General features: G+C 36.0%; 1 protein-coding gene across 1 annotated transcript in view; it reads left to right on the top strand.

Annotated features, from left to right (window-relative positions):
• The window catches only part of LOC120523310 (matrix metalloproteinase-20-like), a 32,843-nt gene that overhangs the window by 1,443 nt on the left and 16,919 nt on the right, over positions 1 to 14,481 (top strand). Inside the window, exons 2-6 of the mRNA XM_039744519.1 lie at positions 4,972 to 5,213; positions 5,918 to 6,066; positions 7,732 to 7,857; positions 9,421 to 9,582; positions 12,271 to 12,454. Coding sequence (XP_039600453.1) covers positions 4,972 to 5,213; positions 5,918 to 6,066; positions 7,732 to 7,857; positions 9,421 to 9,582; positions 12,271 to 12,454 — 863 coding nt within the window. The remainder of the gene's footprint in view (positions 1 to 4,971; positions 5,214 to 5,917; positions 6,067 to 7,731; positions 7,858 to 9,420; positions 9,583 to 12,270; positions 12,455 to 14,481) is intronic.

The following is a 14,481-nucleotide window of genomic DNA, read 5'->3' as shown; positions in this document are numbered from 1 at the left end:
AAACACTTTTTGTGGTAGATCATGTGAAGCTCTTAAGTATTGTGAGTTTAATGTTTAATGGTTAATGAATGGCACATGCTGACTGCTGTGTTGTGATATATCCATCAATCAAACCATTCATTATCGTTGTTTGAGGTTAAGAGGGATAGAGTTAATATAAAGTGATGGGAAAGAGAGTGCAAGGCATTAGGGGACTAATAAGGTAGTACAGAACAAGATAATGCTGCTTATAAAACCTCCACTGAGAAGGGAATATAACACCAGCAAAAAAATACTTCCTTGATATGCGAGTATAAAAGGTGTGATATACCCTGCCAATGCATGGTGTCTCGGTAAAGCCACAGGAGACAGTTCTTATCTGGGTGAAAACAGGCAATATTCATTTAGGACTCTAGTGGGCATGCAGCCTAGCAGATTCCAGAGATACTCAGCTTGAAAGACACCGTATTTAAGAGACTGTCTGAGAGACCTAACTGTTTAAAAGCTCAAGAAGTTCAAGAATAATAGAGGGATGTCTTTCCTGGTGTCTATTAGGCACAAGTAAACCCATCCCTTACCCTAGCGATTCGAAAATGATCGTGTCAGGGAGGCTTAATCCTGCTCAGAGCTCAGTGCAAGGTTAACTCATAGGAGAAATAGGTCTTAAAACATAGACAGAGAGGGGATGAGAGGGAGCTGTAAAGCAAGAAAGAAAGAGCTCGGGAGTACATTTGAGATCAGCACCCCTCCGATTCCACACCCATTTACGTCTAGTGAGGCAGAAGGGTTTTTCTTCTGTTTACTTGCAGTTTTCATCCTGTGTTAATATGTATCTCTTCCTTGTGAGTACTGTTCAATGAACACACCTTTTTAACTTTTTTATCCTTATTAAAAATATAGCTGTATAGCCATTACAAAATTACCACATGTCTTAAACAGACCACTAATACGTTTTTGAAAGTAACTTACTCAAAGAATCAGTGTATGAGAAAGGAATTGAAAGTTCACATGTCCACAGTGCTCTCTACACTACCTACAAGGCCACGCACTTTCATATTGATTAACCTGCATACTGTTGCCTTGTTATGATTCTACAGTCATGAAGTTTCAACAACACTGCAGAAGACATATTGCACACAAAACTAATTAGATTCATGCCTGTAAACACAGATTTTCCACACTTGAGGATAAATTCTTATTACTGATAAAAATATACAATTTACAAAACTGAAAATAATAGAAAAATTCAATTAATTGCACTTAATCATAAAGTCTCAGAATATACCAAAATCGATGTAATTAGTATTTACTTGTCCCAACAGTTTAAATTCTTTCAAGTAAAATTAAGTGTTATTATGAAATACTGCATATTTTTCCTTCTTCTGCTTTATATATTACTAAAAAGTTCTGTACATTTTCAGTTTTTAAAAATATCACTGTCAGACAAAGAGCAACAGTAACAAAGCAATACATATCCTAACAGAACATTTTAATCCAGAAATCAAGAAAGTGAAGCATTAATATCATCATACCTTGCATCTGTGCACACAATTTGCCAAGCTCTCTGTGAACTTGTTTCCTTATCCCTGACTGAGGTAATAATGGCTCAATCACCTGAAACCCCATTATTATAACAGCAGAATATACTGCATATGGTGAGGTCATGCTTGTGTTTTAAGCTAGCGGTAGAGTGAACGACATTCAGTTAAACGCTCTGACTGCAGTTGCTGGATTTTGTTACCTTGAGGATATAAGATTGCTTGACTAGGAATTACATGGAATTATGGATTAGGACAGGTGTACACTACTCACTTTTCTTAAATGTTACAACATTAGACCATGTACATTCCCACACTTACAAACTCATTTGTAGTGAGTGCAGATTGGAAGCAGCCATAGAACAAGCAATTTTACAGGTTCAAGATAAGCTTGCGGTCTTTTAAACAATCCTGCACCACTGCATAATAAGATCACTGGGCAGTACCTGAGCAGTTTGACACTGAATAATATATTCACAGAAATAAGTAGTAGTTTCTCTTGCAGCAATTCTAAGTGAATCCAAAACAAAAAAAAAAGACACAAAAAAGACAAACATGTTCATCTGGTAAAAGTGCAAACATTTTGAGGCATGTGTAGCTGCTAGTCAATGTATCTTGATATTTCTTCTTTTAAGTACTGATCATAATATTATTCTCAGAAGAAATATCACACAGTGGACAGATCTCTTGCCTCTAGTTGATCAGGTTGCTCTTGTTCTCATGCATCCATAAATGTTTTTGCAGTCATGATTTCAAACGATTAAACACTTCCTGATCAGTCAATGGGAACAGAATTGGCTTGTATAACCTCTCATACCTGGCAAACTAATGCCGACAGCGTCAAATCCATCCATCCATCCATTATCCAACCCGCTATATCCCAACTACAGGGTCACAGGGGTCTACTGGAGCCAATCCCAGCCAACACAGGGCGCAAGGCAGGAAACAAACCCCAGGCAGGGCACCAGCCCACCACAGCAGTGTCAAATCTTTTTAGTGACTGTACAACCGTCAACAACTTCCGCACGACTTGGTGGCAGTTTGAAAAACGATTCAAAAGTACTCACAAGTTAAACTAACATTGCATATTGTATGCTGGCCCTTACACAACTTCCACCTGACTTTTCAGCACAGTTTCAATTTTCCAAAGTATCACAAATTTGCCTCTTTTTAGCAGGTAATTAATGTGATGTCTAACAGCGCCAGAGGCTGTGCAAATGTTTTTCCAGGTATGATTAGTTCAGTGGCAGGCTAATTACTTAGTTCACTTATACTCACATCATGAGCCAATTTAGATTTTTACTGATGTAATTCACGTGATCAGCTGCAAATTTGTGACATCTGAAATTACAAGGACCCTCAGAAGCAGTTTCCATTATCAACATAAGCTAAAGGTAAACTCCATTAACTGTTCACGCAGAGACAGGCTGTAAACAGGACTTCCAGGTGATGCTGACTGAGGTGTTTTTCTCACTCATTTACCCATTCATATTGTGTTGTACCGCTAATTCAGTTTGCTTCATCCACAATAAACACTTTCCTTCTGTTTCTTGCAGTCATATTATAGTCACTGTACTTCCAGCTGAGTGTTCACAGCTTGGCAGTTCTTGCGGGCACGAGAGCCCACCTCTTTGACTTAAGACAAAGGATAGATTTTGTTTTGGCAATTTACAGACAATTATGACTATGACTGAGTTTCTGATGATGTCACAAATTAAGACTAGTGGTCACAGTGCTCCATGACTCACTAAGATTACGTAAATTAATTCTATGAATGAAAATCGTGGAAAAGTCATGAAGTGTGACAATGGCTTTACTTTTTTATTAGTGCTAATCTGTTATCAAATGCTGATCTTGGTCACTCTGATGATGTTTCAGTTCTACCCTACTATCTTTCTTTCTAATACTAATTTATCTTTAAATTCTTACCGCTGTTGACATACTTTGGCGATTGTTTTCATAATTCAAATAAATACAGTCTATAAACTTTGAAAAAGTGTATCTCAGAATGAGCCCAAGAAGCAAGCCTTTGTGGTGATTATTGGTTTTCTTCACCTACATCATTGACTTATAAATCTGTGTTACAGTAAAGATCCCTATGAGGTAGGTGTGTAATGGTTTAGAATTTTTTTCAGTGTAGATTAGTTAGGTGTAATTTTTTATTCTAGCTGTATCAAAAAATATGAATATCTGGTAAGATAGGGTGTTCATTCCCTATGGTTCCTTCAAAAACATTTATTATCCCTTGTGATCTATCAGCTTATACTGGTTAGACGACAACTAATGTGAACCCAGCTAGAGTTGGTCGCCACAATAATTTCTTCACTGACACAAAACCTGGAGTTGAGTTTCGGCCAACAACATCAAAGATATGACCAGAGAAGGTAACTCAAAATGTAAGGCAGGAAAGTATTTGGTCTTCATAGGGTCAATTTCGAAACTCATTCAACAGATAGAATATTACAAATGAATGTGTAAAAAATATATGAAAAGCAAATGAAAGTAAATGCAACCAATGGCACAGTACACTTGGTTGATTAATGCAACCTTCCTTTTGTCTCGTTACTGTAAAATCCTGTGGCATTGTGTTGTGCAAAATGAAATTCAAAATGTGCACTCCCAAGCACATTTGTTGTGAATCAAAAAAAAAAATGAAGTGTGTTGGTTTCCTGTGCTAAGGAGCTCAAGTGCTTCTCGGTGCCACTTTACACATCTGATCAAAACAACCTGCACTTGGCTTGTTGCAGTGTGATCCTATGGCATTGGGTGGCTCAGAATGAAGTTTGCTTTGCTGTAATTTGTTGCTTATATGTTCTCAGACATAAGAGACATGAATCGAAAATAATGTGGGCTTATTTGTATTGTAATTATGAATCAGCTCCCCATAAAAATCCAGAGGCCCCCTGTTAAATTTGTCATGGCATCAACCTTACTTCTCAGTCATAATGCTATACACATTGTCATTTTATCAAACCTCAGTAGATGGTGTTCAGATGCTAAAAGACTCCTGTTTGCCGTGTATTTTTATTTTATTAATTAACTTAATGATATTAATGCAATTCAGCTTCTGATACTTTTCTGCACTGATTCAGATAGTACGGTTTTCAAATAACAGTATTTAAAGGTCTGATTAAATATAAATAGGCACATTTACCATTAAAATTACGGTACATCACTTAGCATTTCAGTGTATAGTATATATGTAAGATTATTTTTTAAATTCTGTTACGATGGATGACCCACCACAGATATTTGTTTTTGATAAAACCGTTGCTTTGTGTATTATGTGTTTGCAATATTCATTTAAATAAATTCAAGCAAATGCGTTTAACAGATTAAATATTCTACAATACAACTTGGATTTCCTTTTTGAAGGTAAAAAAAATCATTTTAACTGCAAAGAAGAATGAGTATCTTATTATACCATTTCTTTTGTTTTATGAATTTTCATCAGGAATACCTCTCCAAATACTTTAGCAAAGAGGCAGACCACATAGGCATGCTAAAAGCATCAGACACCTCCCTAGTACAAAAACTCCGAGAGATGCAGTCATTCTTTGGTTTGAGAGTTACTGGGAGATTGGACCGTAAAACTCTACAAATCATGCAGACACCTCGATGCGGAGTCCCTGATGTGGGTAGCTATCGGCTCTTTCCTGGAATTCCCAAATGGAAAAAGAATACTTTAACCTATAGGTAAGCCATTTATGATGCAATTTGTTATTGATATTGTGATTGTTAATTTGAGTATCATAGCAACAATGTAATTTGCAATTTTCAAGATATATTTTATCTGTAAGGATGCCATGTTGGCACAGTAGTTAGTGTTACTGGGTTTGAATCCTGTGATCACTTGTTGTCCTTATATATGTTTTCCCCTCGGTACTCTGATTTTCCTGCAGCTTCAATAATGTTACTTTGGAATTCTAAGGTGGACTTGTGTAGGTTTAAGCGTTGGTGTGTGTGTGTAGATCCTTTGATTCCTGCCGTGTGTCCATTGCTGCCCAGATAGGCTCCAGCACTGACAGAACTGTGAACTGATTAAGGAGGCTTGTGAATGTTGTATACTGCTTTGTCTGTAACAAAACTGCATACTGTCAGGTGTCAAAAGCATATGCCTTGTGAAGTACTCTTTGAAGGAATAAGATTTGTTATAAAGCCATTATGCTAAATTAGGAAATATTAAACCAAACATAATCTGTTATCATATGGCTTATGCAACAATAAATGCTGGGGGTTATGATCAGGCTTTTTTAAAGACTTAATATGGAACATCTACACGGTTTCCTTAACAGGGATGGACGTTTCAAACCTTCAATAACATTTTACCACCAGTATGAAATATTTGCTCAAAAACAACTTTTACTTGTACTGTCTTCATTATTGTTTTCTTCTTGAAGAATAGCAAAATATACATCAAAACTAAGTCAAGCTGAAGTAGATACTGCTATTGACTTGGGCCTGAAAGCATGGAGCAGTGTCACTCCACTGCATTTTCAGAAGATCCATAGTGGTGAAGCGGACATCATGATATCCTTTGAAGTTGGAGGTGTGTTTTTTCATCCGATTTCTATTTAAGTTCTTCAGGTATATCCTGTTTGATGTTTCAATTATGTTTTCTCTACCCATTTTGTTCGTTTACCTTTTCATTTTATTACAGATAAGAATTCCAATACGACAAAAAGAACTTCAACTTAAACTGTTCACCATATCAGTGCAGGTGTATTTCATTCTTACTAATGCAAGCATGTTCATTGAGACCTACCCAATGACCATAAAACATATTAAAACTTAAGCAGATACAGTCTGTTTTATCCTGAATTTACAGTAATCCACAGCCTCCATTTGTCCAAAATTATCTCAGTTATAAAAAATTATTATTCAAACATTGCAAAATGATTATTGGAAAACAAGAGAAAGTGCATTAATGATGTATTGTGTGGGGAGAAACTTGCTTGTAGTGGGAATTCATAGTTTTCACATTTACATGGATGGGCACATTTTTTGTTGCATTGCAATGGTTTCATTCACCATAAGCTTCACACTTCAAAATGTGATATGCTTCAGTTAAATATTTCCTCAAATATGCAGTAGGTGGCTCCATATTCCAATATTAAATTCAGATGTTGTTTTTTTTTGCATTTTAAAGACATCTTTATATATATATACATATATATACTGTATATATAATTATATATCTATTTAGAAAGATATACATACATTCATATATACACACATATATATAATTCATGAACGTAGACACATCAAGCTGCATTAAAGAAACTTTACATATTTCTGATTTAATATAAACAAACTACAAGATGGCATTATCCTGTTTGACTGGTTTCTTGATGCAACTTGCACATTGTTTCGATAGAAGAGTTACTGTATGTTACATTGTAATAGTCCTCAATAATTGTCAGTGTGAAATTCCATGTAAAATAAGGACATCTTTAAACTTTAACTTTACAATTACTTATTACTTGTATAAAGTTTAAACAATGCTTTAACTTTAGATTTGAATAGATACTAACACATTTTAAGTCTTCTTGCTGGATTTTCTCTCCAGCAAAACTCCTGGTACCCATTCTTTCACTGTTCTGGCTCATTATCTAAGGTACATTGCAGACATCTCTTGGTTTAGCTTTCTTAAACAGTTACAGTAAATCAGGCTTAAAGACCCACATCTTGAATGTTGTTGCCTACAACAGGATTTCAAGCATCACCTCTTTAATAGTGAATCAGTTATATCTTAATATGCCAAAACTTTTTACACAGCTCAATATTCTCCATTCTTGACCTCTGCAGATAATCCCAGTGATTGACCATAGGTATATTTTGGAGTTAGGTGTTTACATGGTTCAGTGGTGGGCTGGCGCCCTGCCTGGGGTTTGTTTCCTGCCTTGCACCCTGTGTTAGCTGGGATTGGCTCCAACAGACCCCCGTGACCCTGTAGTTAGGATGTGGCGGGTTGGAAAATGGCTGGATGGATGTTTACATGGTTGGGGTTTTTTTGAACAATGGTATATAATTTCATTCTAAATCTTTATGCTTTCAAACTGGTAACTTGTGATAGTGTGTGCTGTGACTGGTGCTTTATAAACTAAAGAGTGATTGACTCATTAATTGACAATTTACTAAATTAATATTTTTCAAAAATGTATTTAAATGGCCACTATATATATATATATATTCTTGGTTTTGCCTAAACTAGCTCATGGTGATGCATACCCCTTTGATGGACCTCGAGGGACCCTGGCACATGCATTTGCTCCAGCAGAAGGCCTCGGTGGCGACACACATTTCGACGATGAAGAAAAATGGACAATGGGAACTAATGGTAACAATTCTGTTTGCAGAATGCTTATGCTGTGAACTGTTTTCATTAATTCTGCATAGTAAATAAAAAACTAATAAAACCAATGGTTGTTTTTAATTTTACTAATGATAACTATAGTGGTAGAGTCGTTAGCACTGCTGTCTCTAAGGGACTGGATTCATATCCCATCTTAGTCATTGCCTGTATGGAGTCTGCAAGTTCTATGAGATTTTCTCCATGCTTTTCAGTTTTCCTCCATGTTACAAAATTGTGGTGTGTTTGGTTCCTATCTTGTGACGACAACAGCTTGTGCCTTCAACTGAACAAGTGGGAGTTTTTTTATGCTGCTTCCTAGCAATACTAAATATATTCTTGCAGTGTGTATTATATAGATTGGAGTTAACTAGTCTGATAAAATAATATTTCAGAGACTGAACACTTCATAAAACAAATTAGATTTTTTAATTGTAAAGGTTTAATTAAAAAAATGTATTAATGGTGATAACTTCAGTAACCAGCATGACTTAAAAAGCAATGGTTCATTACAATGGATTCTTTTTATTATTATAGTGGAAGAGAACCAGATGAATTCAAATGATTTTATCAAGAACAAGGGGACACAGTTGGAAACAGTTACATTTCACATAAACATGAAATAATTTTTCTTCATATTGAGAACCATAGGCACATTGAATAACCTACCAAGTAGTGTGGTAGACAGTAGGACTTTAGAGACTTTCAAAATTAGACTTGATGTTATTTTGGAAGAATTAAGTGGAAAGGACTGGCGAGCTTTGTTGAGCTGAATGGCCTGTTCTCGTCTAGATTATTCAAATGTTCACCTAATTTAATCTCTGTTTATCCATTCTCTGTATGCAGTTATCTTACTGCATGATCATGGGGATCCACTTGTCAGTCTTTGAATGGGACACTCATATCGGCACAATTTAAGATTAGTGCTAATCTAACCTTCATCTTTGGCATGCCAAAAGACATGGAGACAATCCAAGTATATGGAGTGCTCTGGAGCCATGGGGCAGCCACAGTGCCAATGTTATGCCCTTAATTAATTTCATAATTATCGAATGCTATTGCATAAAAGTTATACATTTCTGTAATATTCAGGCCACCATTTTAATTATTCCACATTTATAATATAATTGTATATTTTATATTACAGTGTATCATGCCACTACATGTTATAGTTCTGTTGCATCAGTGTAAGTGTTTAGCAAAACTAGATGCCCACAAATCCCCATCTATTTATTTTTTAAAGCCACTTTCTGTATTACTGAGTTAGGGAAAAGCAATGCATATCCCAGCACTGCTAGAGACAAAGTGTTAACCAGAGTTGTACAGGTGCACGCTCACTCATATCAGGCCATTTTAACTTGTATATTTTAGGTTGCAGAAGGAAACTTGAGAACCTGGAGAAAACTCTCATAAATGTTAAGGAACATGCAAACACTGCAGAAACAAATCTAGGTTAACAGAGCTATGATGAAGCAGTGCTGAGCCACCCTTTATATGGCATACTTCATATTGAACAGTCTAAGAACCCATTTCTTTTCATCTCTTTTATAGGGTTTAATTTATTCACAGTTGCTGCCCATGAGTTTGGACATGCTCTTGGGCTTGCACACTCCAGTGACCCATCTGCTCTCATGTATCCAACGTACAAATATCAAAATCCAAAAGGATTTAAACTAGCAAGTGATGATGTACGAGGAATTCAGTTCTTGTATGGTAAGTTCAAATATAATTTTAAAAGCAAAGTAAAGTATGTTAATGGGCAATAATAATAATAATAATAATGGTCAGTACTACAGACATCTGGCAAAGTATCAATACTTGAAGTATGGCAGGGGAAAAGTTTATAACATGTTTTTTTTTTCTGTAAAGAAAGAAAATAATTGTTGAAAACAAAACAAAACATAAGCTTTGGCACATTACATGCAGCTTTATGGCCTAGTGGTTTAGTGGCACTATCTATCTACTGTACTTGTAAAAGAGTGTTTAGAGTTTGTATCCCAATGAGGTACCATTTAATATCTGGATAAGATGTTGGGGCCACCTAGCTGTTATTGTAGATGATTAAATTCAACAGCATTACCACAAAGCTCCCTGTAGCTGCATTTTCCCAAAATTACCAAGGTTCAGCGGCTCTAGTATGCAAAATGGGATTCAGGCAAAGCTTGACATGTTGAAATGGTTCCACAGACAAAATAACTTAGTTTTAAAAACTTTAGTAAAAATTCAAAGTAAAAAAGAAAATAGGGAAAAATCATGTAGCAAAGAAAACAAAAGTTCTTGTTAATTAAAGCTTGAAATTATTGTTTCATTTCTTTAAGTTAGCTTATACAGTTGAACCATTTCTTTAGACGACTGTAAACTTATCCCATTTTCATGCTGTAAATTGGTCTTTCATGCCCTTCTAGCACTGGGACCTGTTCTAAACAACAACTGAGTCAATTAACACACTGTATCTTAGTTCTAGCAAGAACATTCTATCTCTTATTTACTACCTGGAGTAAAGGCTATAGCATTGTCAATGACTATGAAAGAAAATCATAATCTATTCAAATTAAGCAAACACTAATATAAGTTTAACTCAAAGCATTAACTTTCTAAGATTGGCTCTTACATCCCATCCATTATCCAACGTGCTATATCCGCAGGGTGCACACACACACACGCACAGCACACACTAGGGACAATTTAGAATCACCAATGCACCTAAACCTCATGTCTTTGGACTGTGGGAGGAAACCCACGCAGACACGGGAAGAACATGCAAAATCCACACAGGGAGGACTCGGGAAGCAAACCTGGGTCTCCTAACTGCGAGGCAGCAGCACTACCCACTGCGCCACCGTGCCACCCCTCTTACATCCCCATTTGCATAAAATAACCTTTACATCCTACACTGATCCCTTATAAGAGGTAAAGGCACACCCACCTCCTGTGCCTTTTTGAAAGCAGTTTTTGTCGGTCAGGAAAACTGTGAAAACAGGGCAACAGAAACAGGTTCAAGATTCTCTCAGCTCAATAAAACACTCATTAAATTGATTAAGTGTATTCGAACTATGGGAGAAGTAACAAGTGAGCAATGGCAAATGATGCATAAATCCCACCAACTTCCTGTTTCAGTGGCAGACGTGGTATCTACTATGCAATTGTGCCATCTGGATGTGGTAACAGAGTACTACTGCAAGAGAACAATGCAGAAAAGTCATCCTGAATCTTATAGACCAAGTATTTGTCTTCCTAAAACATACTATATTTTGTCAGGTGATCGTAAAAGAAAAAATACAACTTTCTAAACAATATACTGGATGTTCTTCACTATACAACATAACAAAGTTGAATACTGAAGAGCATAACTGGTCTTTGTATGTTTAAAACTAACAGTTAATAAATTCAAGGTGTTGTGTACGTCAGGAAGCCATAGTTCTGTAGCTGAAGAAATAGCATTAACCCTGTTGGGGTGCAGATTAAGACGGCATAATATTGTCTCCTTCCCTCATTTTTTCAAATGATTAAGGATAAACAACTAATTAAGGATAATAAATAAGGATAAACAAAGATGTCAGGAACACACAGGTAACGTATCGGCATTGTTTGCAGGTGTTTCCATGGGCTAGTGATTTTTTACTTCTTTTTGGTCTTTATCATTACCTTGATGGCATCATTTTGTCATTATTTGTTGAGTTTTGTGTTACTAGTGAATTTCTACTCTACCATGCCATCCATTTGCTCTGCCTACTGCTTAATGCAATTGTGAAAAACTTACATGGGCTTTCTTCCAATATCCCAAAGATAGGTGTTATGATATTCACTATCTGCTGATCATAATTTGGCACTGTATAAGTAAGTATGGATTTATGTGTGAATATGTCATACAATCATGCAGGACTGGGTTCCAAAACAAGGTGAAACTTCCAGCCTTAAATTGGATTACGAGACTTTAAAAATGAATGAATGAATCAGTAAGCATCTGGAAAGGAAAAATATGTAAAAGCTAGTTCTAATTTCACTGCAGTGATGTCAAACGTATCTGTAAATTTATCAAGTAAAGTTTCACTTAGTCATTTTCCAAATAAAGAGTTTTTAATATAAACTTACAGGTAATTAACAGTTGCAGTTATAAAGGTCTGCATTACATCAAATAGGCACACTATCAAATTTAATAAGTAAAAACTCAACTACTTTATGGTAGATGTTTTAGGTATATGGATAATTATTTATTGATCCAATTGCTGACACCCCTTACCGCACCCATTCAGTTCTGGCATGATTAATGCATGGCCTTAAATCAGAATGCAATACATTCTCCTGTTCTTTGCAGTTAGTTATGATTATCTTCCATACAAGCAGGTATATCTACTGTATATTGCTTTGCATTACTGAATATTGAATCTCTTGAAATTCCAGGTAAAGCATCAAAGAATCCTGAAAAGCCACAGCCACCAGTTATTAATCCATCACCACCTCAACCTCCATTACAACCTGCACCACCCCAACATCCAGGACTTCGAGGCCCGGAAAAGTGTGACCCAAATTTGTCCTTTGATGCAGTCACTGTTGTTGGCAAAGAAATGCTTTTTTTTAAAGAAAGGTAAGAACAATAATTCTTAAAAGGAAATATAATACTGTATATAATGTGTAAAATAATAATACATTTTAACATGTGTACATAGAGTATATTTCTCATTGTATCAAGATTTTCTGAAGTTTTCATGATACCTTTTAAAGACTATAATGACATGACTTGGTTGGTAATCATTAGTGACAATGAACCTTGACCTATAATAAGCATTTTAAACTGAGGATGAAATAAGTTGTGAGTCACAGACACTTGCTATAATCCCTAACTAGTCACGGAAGCTGTTATAAGTAGATAAACAATTCTTACATTCTCATTTTATTAGATAAAATATAATGTAATATGCAAATTTAACATCAGATTGAGTTGTCTTTAAATTCTACAATATTTAGGAGTTTGCATACCTAAAAGGCAGAGATTGTGGTATACTTATTTGAAGAAAGAAAACATGAAACAAAATAACAAAAGGTCTAAAACAGGAACTCTGAACAGTGTTACTCAACTCAGAAACATATACAAAGTCAAAATGTTGGAATTGGCCAAAAACACATACATTACATATATAGTGCAGTACATAGGTGTTTAGAGTCATTATTATATGTGCAGAATACAGTGAAATTCTTAGGTGCATGTGTTAATCAACACGAAACCTGGTGCCATGCTTAGCTTGAAACTTCTGTCCTCCTAACCTGAAAAATCTCAGGGTTTACGACAGTATATACCATACGCAGACATATTCAATTTCATTTAAATGCTGATGATACTAAGCTGTATTTATCAAAATGATTAATAAATGAAATAATGATTAATGAAGAAGTTGCAAATTATGCTTTATATACAGTACTAGATAGTATATTCAGTATCTATTCTGTGCATATATTTTCCTATTTTTCGCTGTTTTTATTGGTAAAGCAATAGATTATTTAGAATGTTATGTCCTAATACACTTCTTGGGGACAAATAAAGTCTATCTATCTATCTATCTATCTGTAAATTTCCAGAAGGCTTCTTGCTTGTCTTTACTCTTGTGAATTTCCCCTTGGGATTAATAAAGTATCTATCTATCTATCTATCTATCTATCTATCTATCTATCTATCTACTCAAGAAAGAAAGGATAAAGAGGAAAGGATAAACTTCTTTGGAATTCACCGCATACAACACTGCCAGTATTAACAGAAGAAACTACATTGTTCCAATATAGTTATTCTTTCAAAATAAAGCTATTATCTTTAGACTTGGTGGAGTGGAATGCATGCTAATAAGATATATATACACTGCTCACAAAAATTAAAGGAACACTTTAAAGAAACACATTAGATACATCAGATCTCAATATGAAGCTGGATATCTATACAAATAACGACAGGGCAATGTCTTAGGAACAAAAGGATGCCAAGTCTTTTAATGGAAATAAAAGTTTTCTGCCTACAGAGGGCTCAATTGTGTAGACACCCTAAAATCAGAGTGAAATGAAGATGTGGCAGGCTAGTCCATTTTTTCAAAAACTTAATTTCTGCTACTCAAAATGCTTTTCAGTATCTTGTGTGGCCCCCACGAGCTTGTATGCATGCTTGACAACGTCGGGGCATGCTCCTAAAGAGACGGCGGATGGTGTCTTGTGGCATTTCCTCCCAGATCTGTGTGAGGGCATCCCTGAGCTGTTGTACAGTCTGAGGAGCAACCTGGCGGCGCCTAATGGACCGAAACATAATGTCCCACAGATGTTCTATTGGGTTTAAGTCAGGGAATCGTGAAGGCCATTCAATTGTTTCAATTCCTTCATCCTCCAGGTACTGCCTGCATACTCTTGCCACATGAGGCCGGGCATTGTCGTGCATTAGAGGAAACCAGGACCTACTGCACCAGCGTAGGGTCTGACAATGGGTCCAAGGATTTCATCCTGATACCTAATGGCAGTCAAGGTGTCTTTGTCTAGCTTGTAGAAGTCTGTGCGTCCCTCCATGGATATGCCCCCCCAGACCATCACTGACCCACCACCAAACTGGTCATGCCGAATGATGTTACAGACAGCATAACA

The sequence above is a fragment of the Polypterus senegalus genome, chromosome 2 (genome assembly GCF_016835505.1).
Source record: "Polypterus senegalus isolate Bchr_013 chromosome 2, ASM1683550v1, whole genome shotgun sequence".
NCBI lineage: Eukaryota > Metazoa > Chordata > Cladistia > Polypteriformes > Polypteridae > Polypterus > Polypterus senegalus.
Note: the sequence above shows the minus strand (reverse complement) of the source record. Positions and strands in the feature narration are given on the sequence as shown.